The sequence below is a fragment of the Cibotium barometz genome, chromosome 24 (genome assembly GCF_041138505.1).
Source record: "Cibotium barometz isolate CiBa-2024 chromosome 24, ASM4113850v1, whole genome shotgun sequence".
NCBI lineage: Eukaryota > Viridiplantae > Streptophyta > Polypodiopsida > Cyatheales > Cibotiaceae > Cibotium > Cibotium barometz.
The window spans coordinates 51770797-51795252 of record NC_141069.1 but is presented as its reverse complement, the minus strand read 5'-3'; the positions used below and the strand labels follow the sequence as shown (position 1 = coordinate 51795252).

At 45.2% G+C, this 24456-nt stretch overlaps 1 protein-coding gene across 1 annotated transcript in view; it reads right to left on the bottom strand.

Moving 5' to 3' along the window:
* The window catches only part of LOC147625428 (pentatricopeptide repeat-containing protein At1g62350-like), a 67752-nt gene extending 43683 nt beyond the window's left edge, over positions 1–24069 (bottom strand). The window contains exons 1-2 of the mRNA XM_086818766.1: positions 23864–24069; positions 23512–23786 (exon numbers count right to left, since the gene is read on the bottom strand). Of these exons, the coding sequence (XP_086674892.1) occupies positions 23512–23786; positions 23864–23999 (411 nt within the window). The 5' untranslated portion in view covers positions 24000–24069. The remainder of the gene's footprint in view (positions 1–23511; positions 23787–23863) is intronic.
* Positions 24070–24456: the final 387 nt, after the last annotated feature.

The following is a 24456-nucleotide window of genomic DNA, read 5'->3' as shown; positions in this document are numbered from 1 at the left end:
CTAAAGATCTCACCAAAGTAAAGGTTTAAAGAAGGCTTTGTTGTGTGATGCACTCAGGTTGACCACGATCAACCTCAGTGCATGTAACAATATACGCTGCCGACTGGAAGTACAAGACCTCATAAATCTAGCCCCAACAAGATTCTGGTCCACCTTTTAGCCTTCCTCAAGCATGTGACAGCTACTACTGCTCCAAAGCCTAATCTGCTACAAACCACGGACTAGCCTGGGATTAGCATGTCCATGTGCATGCACATGACACAAGCATCATGGGCAGCCCCTAAATCTCAATCGGCCAGCAGGGCATCACCTAACTGCAGTAGGCCAGCATGGGCATCACCTAACAGCAATCAGCCAGCAATAGAAGAAGCACATCATACATGTGAACTAGACGCAGCATTAAATGCTTATTTTCATTAGTGGTGGGCTGTTAAAATAGGCTGACAGCAGTTAGAAACCACCGACCAGCAGCATATATTTCCTGTATAAGTAGCCCTTCGTCCCTTGCATAAATCACCTCATTTCACAGAAGTTCATCAAGAAAATAGTAAGAACGTGTGCCTAAAAGCCTTTGGGTTTTTTTAGAGCATACAAATCAGCCTTCATGCACCCCATGCTTCATGCCCTAGGCAGCATAGAAGATCCTCTCATCTTCAGCCACATATCCTCAGCAGATCTAGACTTGTATAAGCGGCTTCATAGAGTCTTCTACAATGCTATTGGGTCAGCATATGGTTCAGCTAGCATTCGGTCTTCCGCGTCCTTGCATTTGACAGTCTATTGTCATCATTCACATCATTGTACAAGTTCTCCAAAGTAATACTAGCAAATACTCCCGCTTGTTGCAAGGCCCCCGGGAAGAGGGGGGATTTGTTGCTAGTGGGTAATTGGGACCCAATCTCGTGTCGACTCACGTCTTCTCTCTCAACTCTTTTCCCGTAAGTAAAGTGGAGTGCATAAACTCATAGGTTTAAAGAAGGCTTTGTTGCGTATCACAGCCATGGTTGTTTCTCGTACTAGTACAAACCTATTTGTACGGTACGAGTCCCCCCCCCCCTCCCCCCCCCCCCCCCCCGCGCTTGAGAAAAAATTCCAAATGCTTCAAAAATTTAGAAATCCTGCTCAACAAAAATCCCAAATGCCCGCAATACTTCGCAACTTTCGTGTCCACTCAGTATTCCATATGGGGTTGCTGAGAGACCTAAAAAATCTAGCAAGGTAGACTGGTAGTAACACTTGATTGGTAGGATGAGAGAATCTTGCTACATCACTTGGAGATCCCTGGTATAGGTAGGCTAAACAGTCATATCCTCAAGTTATGTACGAGGGAGAAGATTTGGACAAGGACATTTTGATCTACAAAGGAGTCCCTAAACCTATCACCCTAGATGCACTACCCGTATCTGTGCAAGGACGGTCCCTTAGTCATAAACACTACACTGGGAGACCTTTGGTATCGCATTACCCATGTAAGCTCTTTTTTGGAGACAATTGGGAGATCCGACGAAAAGAGACACGTCTCCATGTTCTGGTTCCTCAAGCACTGTGGACTCCTGCCCCCCAACCTTCCCTCACATGCAAGCTTGAAAAGTTTGTAAGTGTTTTTTTTTTTTAAACCGTATTTTACCATACGGTATCCCAAAATTTCATATCATACCAAAAATTCCCATACGGTATCGTATTTTCATACCGTGACAACTATAAGACTCACAACGGTCAACCTATTGTATGCCACACCTCATAGAAGAGCTTGACCACACATGATTGTGCCTACATCAGTCTACCCAAGACACCCCCTTTTCTCTAAGCAGGGTATGACACCGAATGATGGAGCCTTTTATAAGATTCAAGGCTTATTACAAAGATAGAACACATGAAAGATTGACACACTCACACAACAATTAGTACAATCAATTTGGGGGACCACCCGCGTGTTGGATGGTGTTCATCTCCAGCATTTATCCCATTTATTGCACCATTTCTGTAGCATATTTATCTGATGTATTTTACTTAGTTGTGGATATTTTTCCCACATTTTTAGGCACTTTTCCCCAGTCTTAGGTATTTTTCACCAGTCGTGGGTTTCTTCTATTGGCCGACTTGGCTATTTGTGTTGTATCTAAGAACAGGCTTTTCGCCATTTAATTCATTCATCATTTTGTTCAAGTGTTGGATCGATATTCGCTACTCCAAGTCTCTCCTTTGCTTTCGTTTGCTCCCTTCAACCATTCTCTCGCCGCGAGCGAGAATCCATGACTCAAGCACAAAAAACAAGGAAAATAAAAATTTTGGAGGTTAACAAACTTCCCCTTGTACGTCTGTAATAACCGATAGGGGACCCGGAACAATAGACAAACACCTCAAACACCTCAAAAACAAGGAAAAGAAAAATTTTGGAGGTTAACAAACTTCCCCTTGTACGTCTGTAATAACCGATAGGGGACCCGGAACAATAGAGAAACACCTCAAATACCAACAAAGAATAACAGCAGGAAGCCACAAAATATAAATAGACACCACACTGAGCTGGAACGGCCGGCCCCCCTAGGAACTTCTTTATTACGTAGAAGCTTTACAAGAATCCAAGGTGAGGGTGTAGTCATGCACCGCATTTTCCACAATGTATTGGTCTGCTTTCCACAAAGCATAAACGAGACTCTCGCCAAGCTCTCTTCCCATATCCAAGACAAAACAATCCCAAAATTGTCCCAAAGCAACCCCAAAACAGCCCTGTAGGCAACCAGCAGAAGAAAGGTCCTACGCAGTTGCAACCACCAGCTTGAAGGCAGCCAAAAGAGAAAGATATAAAATAACTGTTGCCCACCTGTATCTGTGCGCATATGAGAAATGAAATGAAATGAAATGATATGATATGATATATTAACGTCTCTAAGAGGCCATAATGGCCTATGAGACGAGAGTACATCTGAAGTTGGTGTCTCATCAAAGAGAACAACTAAATGAGACTATTAAAAAAAGAAAGTACAATAAACTGATTGTCTTACAATTATAAGAACAGAATTGTAAGACTCCGAGATGATACTGAGTAGAAAATACTAGAAAATACTGGAAAATGTATATCAAGTAGATCCATGTATGCTGATCAGTTGAAGTGTTGCCCTCTCCTTAGATCAAATATCTCCGCCATGGGGCTGTCTAGAATGGAGAGGTCGTAGAAGCGAGGTAGGCGCCTCCGATGCCGAGCAGTAATGGCTCTGATATGGCGATGGTGAGGATTCCGTAGTCGGGATCCTGGTGGGCGTGGCCGACGAGCACGACATAAGATGATTGCTCTATCAGTGGTGACTCCCTGGGAGCGTGGTCGGTGCCCTGATGGCCCAATGGAGGAGGTATCAGGAGGTGTGTGGGCTGGGTTGCTGGTGCTGGTGTCGAAGAAATCTGTTAGGGTCCTCTGTCTAGGTACATCATGGCTCGGTCTCCTGTCTGCCAAGAGGGTCTCTCTATGTCTCCTGAGCTCAAGTAGGAACAATCCCAGGCATCTCTGATCCTCAAACTCCATGAACCTGCGTAACGGCCCAAAACCCTCTCAAAAGAGGCATTGATATCGGGCAGGGATCTCATAATACACCGTACATCAGCAAATGTAGTGCTCCTCTATCTTTGCCTCCTGGTAGCATAGCTGACAAATGCAGTCATCCAAGATCTGATGCACATATCGCCTTGTCTCAATCCGCAGCTCGTGTGATGAGGTCCGGATCTGTCCAATGGCACAACGTATCCCATGTGATAGGTGTACATCCATGTACGCCGGGCGGGTGATAAAATCATCTGGTAAGAGGTGTAGAAAATGGCTCTTGTATAATGAGCCATTTTCATGCCTAAGGGCTCAAGGGGACTAGTCCATGTCCTCTCTGTGTCCACTCTGAAACCATGTAGGTCAAACCATGATCTCATCTGAGCGTACTAGCAATAGTATCTCCATCCTCAGCCAACTGTATGGATGAGGTCAATGCCAATCGGGAGTAACTCTGCTGAGGGAGCTCCCATAGCCGTTGTAAAAAGGTAATTGCCTGGAATAGGGCCTCGGTCACTACTGGTGCGGCACCCAGCTCAGCCCGAACAATCTCATGTGGTACTGATGGTTTGCTCCGAATCATGCGAGCAATCATTATAATCAATGGTCTCTCCATTTACCTCCATCCTTCATCTGTCCCTCTCTGAGATCTGTGATGTATGTTGGGCCCCCAAATTGGAGCTCCGTACACAGGAGGGTCAGTGTGACGAGCGTATCAAATAGCCACAATTTGGTGCACGGCTCCTGAAACTGTATGTGTGCACACTGCCTCTCAAGTGCCCCCAAGGCTACATGCCCTCGAGCTGCTGCTGCCTCCTTCAAGGAGAAACGCGGTCTTGTGAAAGTAACTCCCAAGTAGAAATATGACCTGACGTACTCAACCGGCTCCCCTCGGAAAGTGAACTGAGGCTCTGATCTCGTCCACCCATGCCTGTGTGGTGTTAAACACCATAACCTTGGTTTTCCCAAGGTTCATTGTCAAATCTCTATCCGCACAAAAAGCCTGTAATGCATCCAGGTGTCTCTATAATCCCTCTGGAGAATCTGAGATTAGAACAATATCATCAGCATATAACAAGATGGGTATCAACACCCCTGCCAAGCATGCCTCTGGGCCTCCCAATCTGTCTACATAATCGGAGACCACATCAATGTACAGTCCAAAGAGGGTGGGCGATAGCGGGCATCCCTGCTTCACCCCTATCGTACTGGTCACCATATCCGTTTGGAGCTTAGACTCTGCTTGTCACAGACTCATACAAAGCATACACCCCCCACTGCATATCCTCGGGTACCTCTGTAGGCATATGCTCACTTATAGTAGTGCTATGTGTGAACAGGGCTTAACCAAGGGCACTTTTTCCATGTGGTTTTTTCCCTTGGACATCAAGTGTGAAAGGACACTCTTAACATATAATATTTTGTACTTCTATATTATATGGATGTGGCACACATGCAAGGGTTAACTCTTTTGGCTCTCTCTCTCTCTCTCTCATTTCTGTGTGTGAGCTATTCTACCCTGCACCTAACCCTAATGTGCAGGTTTGCATGTGTGTGTGTGTGAGTCCAACACCCAACAATTGGTATCAGAGCTGGGAGCTGGCCCTGGAGTAGTGCCTGTGGAGAATCTGCAGCACACCCCGCGAAAAACATCCATTTCTGAGCTCTGGGGCGTTCGCTGGTTTTTGCCACCCTGCCGCCTCCGCCGCCGCCGCCCAGCTCCGCCGGTTCAGGTCCTCTGCTCGCCGCTGCCGCCGCCCAGCCGCGCCAACGCTTCTACTGTGTAGGGAGCCACCAGCGCCGAGCCCAGCCGGCGGCAGTAGTGCGCAGGCGACCACCTCCGCCCCTGACTCGGCAACGCTACTACTCTCACCGCCCCTCCCATCCGGCGCCTCTACTGGTCCGCCACCGCCCAGAGCCGGCATCCGCTTGCCTCATTAGCTGCGTGCGCTCTCCTGGACACCTGCAGCTCCAGCTCCAGTCTTAAGTTATCTTGAAAATCATCTAAAAATAGGTTTTTGGATTAGGAGTTAGCTATATCTTTAATCTTAGCATTAATTAAGAAAGATGTTACTTTTCCTTATTTTGAGAATATATACTTCCATATTCATCTAAACGTAAAAATCTCATTTCTTGTAGAAGTGCTACATTCTCTTTCCTTTGATTCAAGAAAAGATAATGTGGTTAATGTATCTTATGAGTTGGGTTGCACTACCGGGTTGCTATCTTGCTTAAATTAAAGCGCAAGTACATCTTCTCCCGCCTGGATGCTAATGCCATTCCTGTGCTTGTGTAGACGAGCGGCGACGTTAGCAAGGCCCGAATTCTCGGCCCAAGTTTTCCCTCCTACCATTGGGAAGTTGGAACCTGCTTGGTGAGAGTTATGGATGCTACCTAGTTCTCCATTCCCAAGCTAGTGCAGTGATGAATAAGCCCACCCTAGCATGTAAACATGCCTCCAAGGAGCGACTACACCCTTGTCGAGAGCTCTACGGGAGGCACCGGCAAACGATCTCTGATGATCAATCAAATCTATTGCAATGTTCTCTGTAATTTTTCCTTGTCTTCAATTTATCATGTTGTTAACTTAATCTTTTATCCATTTGTAAGATAAGTATGCTCTGAGTGAAGGTAACCAGTCCCGTAATCGCTTACTGTCTGTGCAAGAAGTAAATGCGATTACACTTGGCGACCACGATGTTCACGAATGCGCACGTGTTCTCAGGGGCCTCTTGAGTTGGTGGTCCCAACAACTGGGCGGCGGAGCCACCGTCTCTTTGACAAATCTCGTCATGGCTCGACAAGTAACCCCTCGTCATGCACCCGCCTGCAGCTCCAAGTGGTACCTGAGTCCCGTATGCAGCTCTGTGCTCTGTGCTCCTCCTCGACAACATCTGCAAGCCCCTCTACTGTGTGCTCCGCCTACCACCTGCTTCACATGTGCTGCCATTGCCTGACGGTATTCTCTGTACACATTTTTGTTCAAACACAAATACAAATTTTGCAGCCATTTCAGTGCAGGTCACATTCAAAGGAAAATTGCAGGGGCAAATTGGGGGATTTCTCAATTTGAGGCAAAATTGAAAAATTGCAATTTAGGGGTTTTCAAAATTGAGGTCAAAATCAGCAAATTGAACCTCTTTCATTTGCAGAAATTTGGGGCTTTTGTGAAAATTGGGGGGGATTCAGAATTGAGGTCAAAATCAGCAAATTGAATCTCTTTCATTTGCAGAAATTTGGGGCTTTTGTGAAAATTGGCCAATTAGATGCACATTGAAGCGATTGGAGTGCATAAAAATTGGGGATTTTCAGATTGGAGCATGTAATTGGGCATTACAACTGCGATTTGTCACGTATGTATACACATTGTGTGTAATTGGATAAGATGAAGAGTTGACTAAGGACAAGGATATTAGTTAAAAAAGAAGAGATATTTAGAGAAATGATGCATTTTTGACACCTCAATGTGTGGGGGAATTCCCCTCATGAAGGAGGCACCTATTTCAGATGTGTAGTTGAGTTTTAAACTCACAAATAATGAGATATTTTTATCTCTCCTCTCTCCTGCTTCAACTAGATCCAAAAAGTAAGCTAAACTGACCTAAAAATGCTATATCCGGGTGGAACAATAGAGAGCAGATGGAAGGGAACATGGGCACTTGAGAGGGTAGTGTGAGTTGGTGGCCGAAATGCCTATAAACTATGTGTAGCAGAAATGCTTATGGAACACCAGGTTATCTATGCCTGCGAGTGATTGTTTTATCTTGTTACTTGAGCCCACCTCTCATCCAAGATGTGTGGTTAGAGTACCAACACGGAGTGCAAGTGGTAAAGTGGACATGACGCCTGGTTGGCACGGAACTTATATCTATGCCGAGGGTCATGTGGACCGATGCCTTATTGGCAGGAGACTTATTTTGTCTCGCCCATTTACTTGGGACATGGATTATAATATCTGGACTTATGGGACTGATTTGTCTCGCCCATTTATTTTGCTTATTTAGTCTCACCCATTTCTTTGAGACATGGATTCTTCAGATATATTGGATTTTTGAGACTGTCTCGTCTCGCCCACTTGATGGGACATGATTATATCTTGAATATATGGCTTGAAGCTTAAAGTTGTGGACAACTTTTAAGAAGTTGGGGAGGATGTCACCAGCCTAGACATTTCCTAGTATGAAAGGGGTCTGGTGGACTCCAGGATGTCTAAATATTTGGAAAGTACAAGCTTTGGGAATGGGGGATTATCCTAGAATACAAAGGACCACACTCCTAAAATTTAGGAGAGTTGCTATTTTTGGCCCGACTCCGATGGAAATTTTGTTCGCGTCATTACATCTGGAATTGAGCAGATACCAAGAGTTGGCAAAGTGCCTATGACAGAATGTCTACTAGTTGGGATATTTTAAGAGGTAAAGATTATGGAAGGACCCATCTTTTAGATTGGGACATGTGGCAAGAAAGTGGACCAAAGTGAGACAAGTGGCATGACACTTGTTAGAAAATGGATCAAAGTGAGACAAGTGGCCTCACACTTGTCACTTCAGCTATTGTGTGGCTCTCCACTCGTCATTGTAGCCTTCTCTTGCCATTTTAGCTCATGGGAGGCCCAAATCTATAAATTGGAGCCCTCTCTCTTCATTAATAGAGGCTCTCTTGCTGCACACTAGCCACTACTACCGTTACAGGCTGCCCTAATGATGGCTACTCTCTTTCTCTCTCTCTTGAAGGCTGCCCACGAAGAATACCGGCTGTTGGGGGACTGTTTTGGAGGCTTCCATCGTGAAGAAATACTGAAGGCAAGGGTATTTAATCATTTATTATGATTTCTAGCCTTTGTACTTGTTGTACCAGCCTTTGTACTTGCTGTACCAATCCTTGTACTTGTTGTACTTGCTATACCACCCATTGTATTGGTTGTACTAGCTTTGGTACTTGCTGTACCTGCTGTACTAGTCATTGTACATACTGTACCAGCATTTGTACTTGTTGTACTTGTACCAATCACCGTATCGGCTGTACCAGCCACTGTACTTGTTGTACCAGCCACTGTACCTACTGTACCGGCTGAATGGAGAGTTGTACTTGTTGTAACAGCTCTATTGCATGAAGACCCGTGGTTTTTGGGGAAGCATCAGTACCTACACGGAGGTATATGGATTATGTTGTTGGCTCGGCATTTCTATAGCCTATGTTCCGGCTTGGTTACCTCGTGTTGGGCTGTGTTATGGCATTTGTATATGGATAATCCGACATCTCCCGTGGGAAGAGTAAGGCCCTCAAAGCTTGTACATGATATTATTCTCCTTGGGTAATAAAATACTTCAAGGGGGGGGTCGGCCCATTCTGGCCTCTATGTGGTGTCACGCGTGCAAGCTCCATTTTCAGCATTTGTGGATGTTTTGTCCAGTTTTTATGTTTTATGCAAAGTGATGATGGATATGTGTTAAGGTTGTGGCCATGTTTAAGTGTTTTAATATGCATTGATGGTATCAACAAGTGTGTCAAAAGGCCCTAGTCCCCTGGGCACCGCCGCGAGTTACACTGATGGTGTCCCAGATGAAGGTGCACAGTCGAAGGAGAGTAACATAAGAGGTGGATGAAGTCCCAAGAGGTTGGTTGGTTGTGTTTCACAAGACCCAAGGGGAATGGCAGTCCTGTGAGTTGGGTGCCACTTGGTGCATACCAAGAAAGGCTTTTAGGCAATGGTTCCAAGGGAGGATGATCCTCCAAGGGGTGGAGGGAGATTGCTAGACTCAATATTCATCAGGAAAAGAATGTTAGCACATTCATCCCTAGATTCTGCTCATCATTGGAGTCCCCTTTTGGTCCCTTTTCACGGCCCTTGGATGTGGGCTGTTGGATGTGGGCTGGCCACCCTATTTTTGTATATTTTTTCCATAGTCACAGGGGATGGAAGGGACGGCTGCTTGGAACACGGGGATGCCGAATTGGGACGGAACAGCGACGGGGACGGACGGGGGCAGACGGACGTCCCCCACGACGCGTCACTCACAAGGGACGGGATGGGGACGCCGGTGGGGGACGGCTCTATGAGGGGACGGCAGAGAGCCGTTTCGTTTTTTTCTGGCTGTTTTTTTGCCGTTGCGCTCGCCGTTTTTGGCCGTTGCACTTGTCGTTTCTAGCCGTTTATGGCTGTTGGCTTGGCCTTGGGCCTTGGCCCTTGAGCCTTGGGCCTTGGCCCTTGGGCCTTGAGCCTTTGAGGCTTGGCCCTCTCTCTCTCTCTTGCCCTCGAGGCTTTCCTCTCTCTGTCTTGCCTATCTATATAAGAACAAGCCTCTACAAGGCTGCAAGCACACACAACTCTCAAGGCTCAAGCTTTCAAGCTTCTTCTAGCTTCCAACTTCCAAGTTCCAAGCCTCTAGGCTCTCACACAAGGCCGGCGGGCCGCCGCCCTACTATCTAGATTCTAGAATCTAGACTCTCTCTCTCTCTCTCTCTCTCTCTCTCTCTCTCTCTCTCAAGCCTCTTGAGTCTTCCAACTTCCAAGCCTCTAGGCTCTAGGCTTCTCCAGCCGACAGCCCAACAGTGGGCACCCCGTGGGACTCTAGTTGAGAGAGCTATCCAGTTGGGCAGATCCAGACGCCCGAGGGTTCGCGGATCCTTACATCAGAGACGATGCCTACACCGGAGGATTCAGAGCATCATTGCGAGGCATCGGACTCGTTCGACCAGGCATCTCACTATGGCAGATATCCAGGCCATCCGGTAGAGACCCATGCTAGAGCTCCTAGGATGATTACCACTCCAGCCATATACTGTTGTACTCACTGTCACTTTTGTACTCCCCCATATTCATGTATCATGTATCCATGTACTCATGTACCCCATTTTGTCTAGTAGCATTAGCTTCCCACTCTCCCTAGTTGCTGCTTCCGGATGCTCCCTACTGATGTATTGTATACTGGGGAGATTCATTCTAGACATACAGCGCCATAGAGAGACATTATTACAGGCTCAAACAGCTCCAGAGGGGGGACGACAGATACAAATTACTACATTTTTTCAGAGATCCATCCCTCTCCCAGCCCCTACACGGCAGGGAATTACTCTCCAGAGAGCAGAGACACTTAGAGCCCGCAAGAGACAGAGGACACCTGGCTTTCGGACACCACGCCTATACCAGAGAGAGATGACAGAGATGACTGTCCGGGATTTACTTCATCTTTTGTATTATAATAGAATTGAGTCTCATTTTAGGGATCCATCAGTACAGCCTAACCCCATCCAGTCCCATGGAGCCAACCGCCCAACCATTGTAGTGATAGAATCCATTTAGGAATTTCGTTGTGGTGGAGTTTTAAATTCTCAAATATTAAGATATTTCATCTCTTCTCTCTTCTAATTCAAGTCTAGTACCAAAAAGTAAGCTAAACTTACCCAAAAATGGTCAAAAATTGACCAAACTGATCTGGAAAATTTTAGAATCAGTTTGCTTGGTTAGAAGCTCACTTTTTCCTATAAATAGAAACCTCCCCCTTTGTAGAAGCTTAATAGTATTTTATGCACTGTTCCTCTACTCCACCCCAGAGCCAAAAACAGTGAATTTAGTGATAATTCATTAGTTTTTGACCTTTCCCTCTTCAAAAGAATTGGTGGCCACTCTTGTTGCAAACAAGAGTAGATCCCTCAAACCATCAAGCCAAAGGAAAGCTCACAGAAATTCAAGTAAGTTAGAAATCCTACTTTTTCTTTATTCCTTTTAATGGTTTTCTAATTTTTGTTTTCTTTAAAATGAAAAAATGATGTTATGTCTTGTTGGAAAGGCTTTCCCCCTCTCTTCATTCTTAAATTTAGCCTTTCTTTATCCTAGATAAGTAATCAAATTGTTAGAATTAAACTTTTCATATTGTTTCTCTTTTAAAAGTGGAATTTGATTAGTTTAGAATGGTTTAAACCATTTAGGATAATTTTTAAGTAACATGAGGGTGCGGAGCGACTGGCTCGCTTCAGAGCACACCGAGGCATGTTCTTCAGAGAGCTGTGGACACCCCCTTCACTGATGTATACCATTTTATACCCCCAGTATGGTACAAGATGGAGCTAGCTAGGTTGCATATCATGATTGTATACTCCATGCATATAGCTTTGCATTCTCCTAGTAGTAGAGCTCCATCCCCTTCACCACTCATTGTACTTATTGCACACCCAGATTCAGCTTTTTAGTTCAGTACTTTTTCATTTTGTTGGGATGACAGAGGATACCCCATACAGGTACTCCGATTTGTCTCATAGGCCGAGTTCGGTCTTTTGGAAGACGTTAATAAAATCTTTCTTTCTTTCTCTCTCTCTCTCTCTCATTCCTCAAGGCTCGAGAGTCAAGCCATCTTCAACCATGGCATCATCCTCACGTGCTGGGGCTTCTCGTAGAAGGACAACGGGATGGACATGGTGGGAGGAGGTTAACTACACCCCATCTGCTCATGGAGGCGGTTCTCAGCCATGGGTATGCAAGCTTTGCCCGTACTGGCGAACGGGTGGCGCCGACAAAGTGCGAGCCCAGCTCTTGCATGAGAGTGGACATGAGGTGAGGTTTTGCACGAATGTCATGCCCGAGAAGAGACGGGAACTTCTTGACAAGCTTAGCGTCTACGAAGTGGTCGAAGCGACAAGAAGGACACCACGAGTGGCCGTGGATCCCGCGACGATGGGGAGAGAAACTCAAGCCTCTACAATGGAGTCATGTGGTGGATCGGGATCATGCACACCATCACCTTCATCATCAAGTCGGAATGTTACTCCATCCACGACGCCGGCACCCTCCATCTCCACGACCTCTCAATCATTACGTGGCCCACGGCGACAATCTACACTTGGGGAGAATTGGAACCCCAAGTTGAAGGAGGAGGTGGATATGGCGGTGGCCCGCTTCTTCTTCCACGACCACATTGCCTTTCAAGCGGCTAGGTAAGTGCAATCGATCATTGCCAATTCATCATTCATGTTTTCATCATCCTAGTCCCCTTCTCATTAATAAATTACTTTCTTGAATAGGTCGGAATACTTCAAGGTGGTTAAGAAGATTGGGGAGTATGGCTCAACCTATACGCCCCCCCTCATCCGAGAGCTTGCGCACTACATTGCTCGAGAAGGAGAAGCGCATTGTAGAGCAAGCGGCCGACAACACAAAGCGGCAATGGGAGAGGAACGGAGTCTCCCTCATTGTGGATGGATGGAGTGACACCCGCAAGAGGAGTATTCACGGCATGGTTGCATATTCCCGCGGAGAGATGTACTTCATCTCATCTCATGATGCATCCGGCACTGGGAAGAGCGCGGATGTGCTTGCGGCGGAGTGGGCTACCACCATGGAGATCGTTGGCCCCGAGCATATAGTGGGCTTTGTTGCGGATGGGGAGAGTGGGCTTTGTTGCGGATGGGGAGCCTTCCAATAGGGTGGTGGGAGCTATTCTCCAAGGTATGTATGGACATGTCACGGTGTCCTTTTGTATGGCTCATTGCCTAAACAACCTCCTTAAGGACATCGGGGCATTACCATGGATCAGCCCGCTCATTGAGGAGGCCAACACCATGGTCTCCTTTGTCCTCAACCACCAAAGACTTCAGCATGAGTTCAACAAGAGGTCCTGTCTCTCTCTCCTCAAATATTCCGACACCCGGTTTGCCTACAACTTTCTCATGTTGGGCCGGTTGAAGGATTGTAGCGGTGCTTTGAGGGGGCTTTTCCTTAGCGACGAGTTTGTCGCCATGCAAGAGTCCCATACAAACACTGGCCAAGAGTGTAGGCTACGGGCGGATGACGCCTCTTGGTGGGAGCGTGTGAAGACCACAAATGCTATGGTGAGTTCCATAGTCCACCTATTGAGGATTGTAGACGCTATGCAACCATGCATAGGCAAGGTCTACGAGGCCATGGATCGCATGATAGAGAAGTTGAAAGACTTCGTGCCTGACGAAGACAGATACGAGGAGATCCATGCCTTGTGTCTAGGAAGGTGGCTCTCCATTGCATGCAGCAGCTTATGTGGTGGACCTAGAATTCCAAGGCAACAAGCAGGAGAGCGACCGGGAGGTGAGCACTGGATGGAGGATCATCTTGGATCGTCTTGTGCGTGATGCATCGGTCAGGCGCAAGATCAGGGACCAACTTTCGATGTATAGGTCATTTCATGGCTCCTATGGTTGTCATGATGCACAGGTTGATCGCTCCAAAGTTGGTGCTGCTCTATGGTCGGAGGATTTTGGTTCAGATGGACCGGAGCTGCAGCAACTTGCCATCCGCATACTTAGCCAAGCCGTCAGCTCCTCTTGCTTGGAGCAGCTTTGGAGTACCTACAGCCACATTGCCTCTAGGAAGAGGAACCGACTCGGGGTAGAGCGTGCCAATGACCTTATCTTCGTCAGCGCGAACTTGCGAATGCTTTGCAAGAGCGTGACCAAGAAGGCAGATTCCTTCACCGAGTGGGAGATGAGTCAACAAGAAGAGCAACAAGAGGATGAGGTGCAGGAGCAGCATTCGAGTGAGGATGAGACTGAGGATGAGCTTGATGCTTCTTTGGCATAAGCTACCCATGACCATGAGGCGAGCACTTCACGTGATGATCATTCATGGATCATGATTCATGGGCCTTACTACTTAGCTCTAGCCTCTAGCCTCTAGCCTCTAGTCTTCAGCACTTTTTTGTCATTGACTCATTTGAGTCGGTCCATGTATTTTGCCTCCTTAAGGTTTAGTCCTGACTCCTGACTTTTGAGTCATGACTCATTTTGTATCTACTTAATTATTAATATGACTCAAAAGTTTACCATTTTAGTGTAAATTTGTGCTCATTTTGATGTACTTCCAAAGTAGAATAAGTGTAGAGTAGAAAAATTTAAAAAAAATGTATTTTTTGACTGCCGTTCCCTCCCCGTCCCCGTTCCCTACTTATGGCCGTCCCCCGTCCCGTCCCCGTCCCCCGTCACCGTCCCCCGTCCCTTGTGACTATGATTTTTTCTGGCATTTTTCCCAGGTCGGGTACTTCATGCCCAGTCGGCCAGTTTTAGGTGTCCAGTCGTGCTTAAGGCTTAAAGAAGACTACCAGAGCTTCCTCATGTCACAAGAAACTTGCAGAGGAGGAGGATTACTAGGTGCAGCTTGGGGAGCCTGGGAGGGTAGCTCTGCCAACTCTCTGTAAATCAAGCACAATGGAATATAAAGAATCCACAAAAGGAGATGCATTAGGTTGAGGAGCAGGTGATGTCTTTCCAGATGGCAGAGGAGGCTGCACATAGCCCATATATTGGTGATATGACTAGTATTGAGAAAAATCAGAGTAAAGATTAGGATCAATACCAAAATTTGCCATAGGGACTGGCTGTCCCAAATACTGAGATGGTACTTGAGGGGTTAAAGTGTACTTGAGGGCCAAGAGGTACCTCTGTGGACTACATAGTAGTACCGCTCACGAGGTCATAAACAAATGACACCGTAGTGGGCTGGCCACCAAAAGCATCCACATGCACCCCCGAAGTTGCTTGTTCTTCCGCCATGGAATAGAGAATGGAGAGATCTCAGAAATAGTGCAGGGAATCAAAGAGTGTAGAAAGCTTAAGATGTTCGCTTAAGTGGGTGGAATACTGTAGCTTCAGCTTTTAGAGTAGATACAACTCACAGAGGTCGACTTATAGCCTAGGCTTCTGAGCTTGTACCTCTAAAAATTAAGCAAACACCAAAATAACAAGTACAACCCCAAAATAACAAGCTAGGGTTTTTCCTCTCCGTCTTTTCTTAGTTGGCAATGTTGTAGAGTCCCAAAAAGCATGAACACTTGGCACAACCAAAAGTACACAGGTTACAGCCTTTAGCAAAACCTCATGAGCATAAAAACGATCAAGTCCTAGGGTTTCACCCCCCAAACACGTGGATACGAGGATCATTTGGGAACAAACAGCACACACAAACATGACAAAAGCTCTTGCTTTTTCCATAGATACCTGCAATTCAAAGAACCGTCTACGCACATCTAACCGTGGCGTCTTCCCTAGCCACATTTATGATGTTAATGAATGATGTCTTTAAGCCATTCATGGGTAAATTTGTGGTGGATTTTATTGATGACATTTTGGTTTGTAGTAAATCTTTACTAGAGCACGAATCACACTTGTTTACAGTATTTCGCATGCTCGGGGAAAATGTGTTGTATGCCAATAAACAAAAGACTTTCCTATGTCAAGAGGAAGTTGAGTATTTGGGACACATTATATCGGCTCTAGGTGTAAAGATGGATCCGAAGAAAGTAGCAGTAATCTTGGCTTGGCCTGTTCCACTGGGCATTACTGTGCTTAGATCTTTCTTAGGACTATTTGGTTTTTATAGAAAGTTTATTATTTTCTATTCTGAAATAGCAGCGCCATTGACTGACTTGTTACAAGTTACCGTTGTTTATGCCTAGATCGACAGTCAACAGCAAAGTTTTGATAAATTAAAGCAGGCAGTGGCAACTGCACTTGTGTTGAAGATCTTGGATCCGTCATTACCTTTTGTTGAAGATCGTGGATCCATCATTACCTTTTGTCGTTAAGACTGATGCTAGTAGCATTGCCATAGGAGTTGTGTTGAGCCAAGAAGGCCGAGCAATGGCTTTTGAGAGTAAGAAACTCAGTAGTTTGGTATGCAAGTGGTCCACACATGAGCTTGAATTGTATGTAGTTATACATGCACTCAAGGTGTGGAGGCATTACTTCTATGGAGCTGAGTTTAAGGTATGCACCGATCATGATACACAAGTATTTTTGTAACCAATCGGATTTAAGAGGCCGTCAGGCAAGATGGGCCAAATTGATGCAAGAGTTTCACATGGAAATCTTGTATAGATGAGGAAAAGAGAATGTTGTTACCGATGCATTGTCCCGTATAATGTATCAGATGAGTTTCAGTATAGTCGAGAATGAGATCATTCATAGAATACGTGAAGCTCAAAAGACGGATCCGCATGTTCAATCATTATGGAATAAGGCTAGCCAAGTAGATGAGGAATCAATCGCGTTTGATTTTTTGTCTAGTAAATGTACATTTACCATTGAGAATGGAATTCTCAAGAGGAACGGCAAGGTATGCGTTTTGGACTCAGATAATTTGAGGGTATTAGTGACTCGAGAATGTCACGATAGTCCATGTGTTGGACACCTGAGAATTAAGAAAACAATTGAGCTCATTAGATGTTTCTACTGGTGGCCACAATTAAAGAAACATGTTAATCATTATGTGACACATTGTTTACATTGTTAGGTTACTAAATTCGAGTGTGTGAAGTTGCCCAAGTTGTTACATCTGTTGCCTATTCCAGAGAGCTCTGCAAGTAATGGAATTGTTTATTGCCAATGTGTTTAGATTACATGGCTTGCCAGAATCCATTATGTCGGATCGAGAACAAGGTTGAAGCTCCGCAAGTAGTAGAATTGTATATTGCCAATGTGTTTAGATTACATGGCTTGCCAGAATCCATTGTGTCGGATCGAGATCCGCGGTTTACAGTACCGCGGTTTACAGGTAATTTCTAGTAACATGTTTTTGGTAAATTTGGCACGCAATTTTGCATGAGTAGCGGTGATCATCCAGAGATTGATGGTCAGATCGAGAGGGTCAATTGAGTCTTGGAGGATATGTTGAGAGCTTACGTCGGAGAACGACAGAGCGATTGGGAAAAGTATTTATCTTTATTATAGTTTGCGTATAATTTGCGCAAGCATTCCTCTACAAACTTTTCTCCATTTGGATTGTATTATGGGTATAATCCGTTGATGCCAGGTACGATTGGATTACCTTAGAAGACACCGAGTGCAGTTGAATTTCTATCTTAGATGCAGTTAAATTTAGCTTGAGCTCGAGATTATATCCATCGGGCTACGGATCGAGCGGTTAAGAATGCTAATCCCAAGAGGATAGCTCGTTCTTTTAACAAGGGGGAGAAAGTGTTTCTACTCCTTCCTCGAAGAACTGAGATGCTTCGTGCGGGGAAATCTACTAAGTTGTCGCCTAGATATTGTGGGCTGTGGACGATTTTGAAACGAATGGAAGATGTGGCTTATAAGTTAAGACTTGCCACAAGACTGTCGTGTCCACCTAGTATTTCATGTGAGTCGATTGAAGTGTTATCTTCACGACGGTGATAATTTAGTTGATGATATGATTGCTTTGCAGGAACTTGATCAAGGAGATCATCGACCAGAATAGATCCTGGAACGAAGATAGAGACGATTGCAAAATCATACTCTTCAAGAGTTCCTTGTAAAATGGAAAGAACATCCTTTGACAGATGTAACTTGGAAAACGGTGTTTCTGTTTCGTAAGTGTTATCCTTAGTTTGTCCTTGAGATTGATGATTCCTAAAAGGGGGAAAGAATGTTAAGACCCTTACACGTGGCAACATGCGAGACGCGTACACAAGATGTTGCGTGGGAAAACCAATGTTGGCATACTATTGCACATCATCGCATATAATAATAAGTGTGAGCAGGTAACGTTCGTGGGTGACGGTTGTAGGTTAAAGACCGAGTGATGTGTAGCATGGGAGTACCAGGGGGGACATAGGGGACGTGTCATGTGTGATTATGGTGTGTGGCCGGTAAGGTACACACTGGACGTCCGGGGTCACTGGTATATATAATGGTTGGGTGGTTAAACATGGTATGCCAAGCTAGGTTTGTTTTTGCTATTCTTGAGTTCATCTTTTTCTCTCTCAGGGTTTTTGCTATTCTTGAGTTCATCTTTTTCTCTCTCAGGGTTTTTGCATGAGGCTTGATTCAGAGATCTTGGCTGCCTTGCATGGAGGTTTGACATCCCGTTCACCTTTGACTGTCCTCCGTCCTTTGCCTTGAGTGTCCATTGCCACTGGGCCTTGAAGGACAAAAAGCAACTCATAGATTTGAACTTGAAAGATCCACACGATGGATTTTCTCCTTGGTGTTTTCCACTTAATTCCAGCAGGTTTGGCTCTGATACCAATGTCATGTTAGCAGTCATCTCCTTTCTGTACATTAGACCAGGGCCTCTGTTGTGGGTGTGCTTGCCCAGTTTTGGTGTCTCTCCATTTTTCCTCACTCTCCATGTATTTTTTCCCATTTTTCCTGAGGTGTTCGGTTGATTCCTGATCCTGGCCGACTGTTGATCTGCTACTACCTGACTTCTTCTGGTGACCAGGCCGACTGCTGGCACTTGGCCGACCAGGGTTTTTCTAGTCGTGTGCACACCTGGTGCTGGTCGTTGAGCAGTGGCTACTGTCGGCCTGTTTTAGACTGGCCGACCAGCAGCCTAGGGCCATATAAAATGGCCCCTTGCCCCCCCCACACTCTCAGTTGGGTATTGTTGTACCGGATCTTGTATATAGTGCAGAGTTCACACAACGTCACTTTCTCATTTGCGATCCTCGAGCAGAAACAATGAGGATAATGAAAGGTTGTTTATTATGCAGCATGTCGTTAATGCCATGTCTGAAAATGTTGAAGCAGCACATAAAGATGATGTATGGTACGTTGATTCAGGTGTGTCGAACCACATGACAAGTCATGGGGAGTGGTTCAAGGAGATGAAAAACCTTGAAAGACCAGGTTTTGTGGAAACAGGGGATGACACTGCTCATCCAATTGCCCATGTTGGAGATGTGCCATTGTCTATGCAGGATGGCAAAGTGAAGTACCTTGCAGATGTACTTCATGTTTCGAACATAACAAAGAATCTGGTTTCAGTTGGCTAGATGATTGAGCAGGGTTTGCAGGTTCGGTTTAACCCTGATGGTTGTTATGTTGAAGACTTTAAAGACAAGTGCAGGTTGGTTGCAAAAGGCAACAGAGTGGACAGAATGTTTACATTGAATGTAAACATGTCTGAAGTGAGTACTGCGATGTTTGCAAATGGTTCAGGAATTGTTGCAGACACAGACATTTGGCATAAAAGAATTGGACATGTGAATGTGTAGAGAATGAAGTCTATGCAGACTAAAGGAATTGTGACAGGGCTGTCAAAGTTTAAAGTTGAAGGTATGCAGAAAATATGTGAAGCATGTCAATTTGAAAAGCAAACAAAGCATGTATTTTCACGTGACAGAAATGTGAGCAGAAATGCACTAGATGTTGTGCATTCACATGTATGGGGTCGTACGAGGACCATGTCTATGATAGGCTGTAAGTATTATGTGACATTTATTGATGACCACACAAGGAAAGTGTGGGTATACTTCATGAAGGAGAAGGGTGAGGTGTTCACTCATTTTCAGAATTTCAGAGTTATGGTTGAAAAGCAAACAGGGAAATATGTAAAGTGCCTAAGGTCAGATGGAGGGGGAGAGTACTTCTCCAATGAGTTCTCTGAATTTTTGAAGAAGAATGGTATTCGGAGACAGTTTACATGCAGATACACTCTGCAGCAAAATGGAGTTGCTGAGCGGAAAAACAGGCACATTGCTGAGATTGCACGAGCATTGATGGGAGAGGAGAATATGTCGCATAGCTATTGGACTGAGGTTGTTTCTACAGCAGTTTACATCATGAACAGGACTCCAACTGCAGCCATACATGATGTAACTCCAGAGGAGAGGTTTACTGGCAGAAAACCTGATTTATCTCATATGAAAGTCTTTGGATGCATTGCATATGTGCATGTGCCAGATGAGCTGAGAACTAAGCTGGATCCAAAAGCTGAAAAATGTGTGTTTATTGGGTATTCCCTTGAGCAAAAGGGATACAGGTGTTATAACCCTGCTACACGTGAGTTGAGGGTAAGCAGGGATGTTGTTTTTGATGAGATGAGCAGCTGGTATGCTGCTGAAAAAGAAGCTGTTGGGGCTGATGTGAGTGGAAATGTGGTTGCACAAAATGCAAGTTAGCAATCACAGTCTTTGAGTGGACCAGGAGAGTCCTCATCTAGTGGTTCAGTTGATAGACCATGGAGTGGCAAGCTGCGTCATAATACCAGTCTTGCAAATGTGATTAGTACATCACATAAAGGCAAAGAGAAAGTGGTTGAGCCCCTCAGTATGCCTGACATTTCTGCAGGGCATTCTCATGTTGATGGAGAGTCTTGTGGCTCAGAGATGAGCCTTGATGAGAGGATCTTAGGATACCAGCTATGAGAACACCTGGTGTAAAGAAGGCTATGGAAGCCATGAATGCAAAGCTGCGAAGATCTAGGAGAGTGAAGAATCCTGTGCACAGGTTTACCTATGATGGTTATGTGGCACATCACTATGCATACATGGCAAAAGTTGTACAGGTTGTAGAGCCCTCAAGGCATTTCATGCAATGAAAAAAGTGACCTCTGAGTCTCCGGTTCTCAAATTGTCTTCGTGGGATGATCCTTTCGAGGTAATCACCGATCCCAACAATCTAGCCATAGGAGCTGTCCTCCAACAGGAAGGGTGCCCAATGGCTTATTATACAGTCGGAAATTAAATAATACAAAAAAGAATTCTTGTCTACGACAAGGAGTTATTGGGGGTGATGACAACACTTAAACATTGAAAACACTTCCTTTATGGAAGAGAGTTTACCGTTAAGACAGATCACCATGCACTAAAATGGTTACAGATTATGCCTAGTGCCCAATGAAGTAATAGGCAAGCCAGATGGAGTCAAATCTTCCAACAGTTTAGAGGTATGATTGAATACATACCTGGCTCAAATAACCCCGTTGCCAATGCTCTCATTCGAAAAGGCACAATTCAAAATTTACAGAAGTCCACTGTGCTTGAAATACAAGGGAAAGATCTCAACAGTATGAAGACACAATACGAGGATTCATTGAAATTCGGGACTCAATTTAGATTGGCCCTGCAGTCAAAACCAGGTCACTACACCATTCATGATGGCTGGTTATTTTACAAGAACCGGCTATTTATTTTATGGGAAAAGCGACAGGCACTTCTCCATGATGAACACATAGTGCATGACCATTGTGGACCGATTCAATAAATTATGCATGTTGATCCCATGCAAGCAAACGGCCACAGCTGAAGACATCGCTTGCCTGTTCATCCACCACTGGTATCCCATCGGAGGTTTGCCAAGGACAATAACATTTGACAAGGATCCCAAGTTTACTTCAAATTTTTGGAGAGCATTGTTCGATAACTTTGGAACCAAGTTGCATTTGTCCAATGCATTCCATCTGCAAACAAACGGCCAGATAGAAATATACAATCAGCTGGCTTTTGATGTTCTCAAATCATATTGCCACGACAAGCAGTCGAAGTGGGAGCATTATCTTCCTTTGGTTCAGTCCATCCTCAACGACACTCATTCATCTCACATTGGTCGAACTCGATACGAGGCAACATTTGGTCGTCGTTTCTCGTCACTTCTGATAAGAATGGTATCACCTTCCTTGGAGACCAACAAGACCACAGAAACATTTTTAGAGATCATTGAGTCTGTCAAAGAGCGCCTTGCCAAAGCACAGAAAGTATACACCATTTGGCACAGGAAGATACACCAGGCAAGCCAACAAATCAAGAAGAGATGTCAACTTTAAAGAAGGAGACTGGGTATATCTTCAGATTATGAAGCAAAGACTAAAGCAAGTGGACAAACATTGTTCAAATTACCCTTTCGCAGCTTCGGACTCTTTCCTATCATTAAAAAGATCAATGATGTCTCTATGAAGCTTAAGCTTCCCGATAGTTGGACTAACCATGATGTTTTCCATGTTTTATTGGTTAAAGCCCTACATTAGTCTAGCTTTGCAAGATATTACAGATGAGCAACAACCAGACACGGTAGATGAAGCCTAAGTAATTGAGCCTGAACAGATTCTCCTCCACGAGTGGAAGCATGGATCCAGTCGAAGACAAAGACAATTCTACATGAAGTTTCAAGACCGAGGTACCCATGAACCAGTATAGCTCGACGAAGAGTTCTTCAATGTAAGAACAATACTACTCAGAAAAGCTACACCAAATCTGTGTCCACTAGTACTGCTTGGCACCTCTATGTCTAGACCACCATCTCTTTGTGGAAAATACTCCAAGTAATATCTCCAGTGATGATACACTGAAGCGAAAATTCTAACCGGTACACTCTCCAAGAAATCTGTATACTGTGAAGACACACCAACTTGCAATCCTCCCAAAGATGAAAAAGGAAGTTTCCAGCCAAGTTTATGAGGGGGAGTCTTCATTGTTGTCGATCGCACTAGTTGGAGAAGCATTCATGGTGGTTGCTTCAGCTTCTAGGCTAGTACAATAGGACTCTTCTCACTTGTGGATTGCATTGGGTGGTGTATCTTCAATGTTTCATGTCATGGAGGCACTACAAGAGGACATGTCACCGGACTTGTTTTTTCTTTGGTTCTAAAGAAGCCTCCTCCTCGGAGTACTCCTCCAAGGTTTTCGAACCAGTTGAACTTGGGAGTTTTTAGATGCATCAATAACTAAGTTCATTTCACACGAGGCATGGAGGAAGAACTTAGCAACCGAGTAGTACCCCAATCTCGAGCCAGTGAAGGCAAGTAGGAACCATCCGAAGAATCTGATGGAGGGGGGCTCCACGAAGGAGGACGTCGTCGATGATGCGAATGGCACCGACTACTACTGCAAGTCAAAATGACAAATGCGTGACAAAAAGCTCCTCCAGTTATCTTGTCTTGCCTCGAAATGAGGTAAAAACCCCAGGCCCTGCCGGCTTCCCATACTACTCTCTCTGCTGGCCGTCCTGCTCATAGGCTGCCACATGGGACCGTAGGTGAGGAGTGTCACAAAGCGTGGATGTGTACAAGTTCCAGAGTGTACACGGGAAAACCCAATCTCAGGGATGCATAAGGCCATTGGATGTGTGTAGATAGGGCCACACTTGGAGAGGAAGGACCCAAGATTGCTGAGAGAAATGCAGGTTAGCGGGGTTCTAGGCTAAGTGGAAACATCTTGGTAAGTCGAAGGTTCGAACCCCAACACCTAAATATAAATAGTCACGCAAAAAGAAACTGAAATAAATGAGAAATAAATGGAGGGTTACTTACTGACCATGAGGGCTAAGTCGACCTCCTCGAGGCGTTGGAGATCGTTGAGGGCTGCGATGAGGTCAAGCTTGAGGAGACGGGCGACCTTAGTGCGGAGGAGCTCGTGGAGCCTCCAAGGGTCCCCTTTAGCTCGCCTCAGCTCCCTTACCACCAGCAGAGCCTCCTTACTCCCCCTCCTCCCTTTCCACAACGGGCTCCTTGGAAGATAATGCCATTTCGCCTTCTCCTCTTCCGACTCAACACCGTGTTTCGCACTCCCAGGCCTCCGTTTCACCCCCACTGTAACGACCCATCAATCAGAACCTCTTGCCGCCCCTATTAGACTTCTTTGAGTTTTTTCTAGGCGGGAAACATACCTTGCTCTTCCCCCTCCTGCTGTTGGATCGCATACGCACTAAAAAGCCCCACGTTAGATGGCCGGTACAATTCAAGGCCACGCGCAGCCACTGATACAAGCTTCCGAATGTCCGTCGTCAGACAAAATCTGGCCATGCCGTCCTCATGCCTACTGCACTGTGGGGTCGACGGCGGGACGACTCCTTGTTCACGTGCATCATAGCACCCTCTGAGTTCAAAACTTAAGTGTAGCTAAGGTTTTCTTCTTAATATGTTACCAAAATGCTTTTTTTATTAATTAATTAATGAATGTTGAGTTTTACTAAGGTGCACGACGGTTGCATTAATTAATTCGATAGATAGTTGATAACCAAAAAATATATACTATTCATGTAAATAAAATATTTAAGAGAATCTACTATTTATGGTAGTTAACCATACTCGTATTCCATGTCTCTCTTTGATCGCGAGACAGAACGGCTATCATGCCGTCTGTGTAGGGATGGTGGTAAGCATCGGTTTAGGGAGTGGAAGCTCATTTGCAAGGGTGTCTCTCTCTATCATAAATGTAGGAGCCGCGTCTCTCTCTCTCTCTCTCTCTCAGAGCCTATAA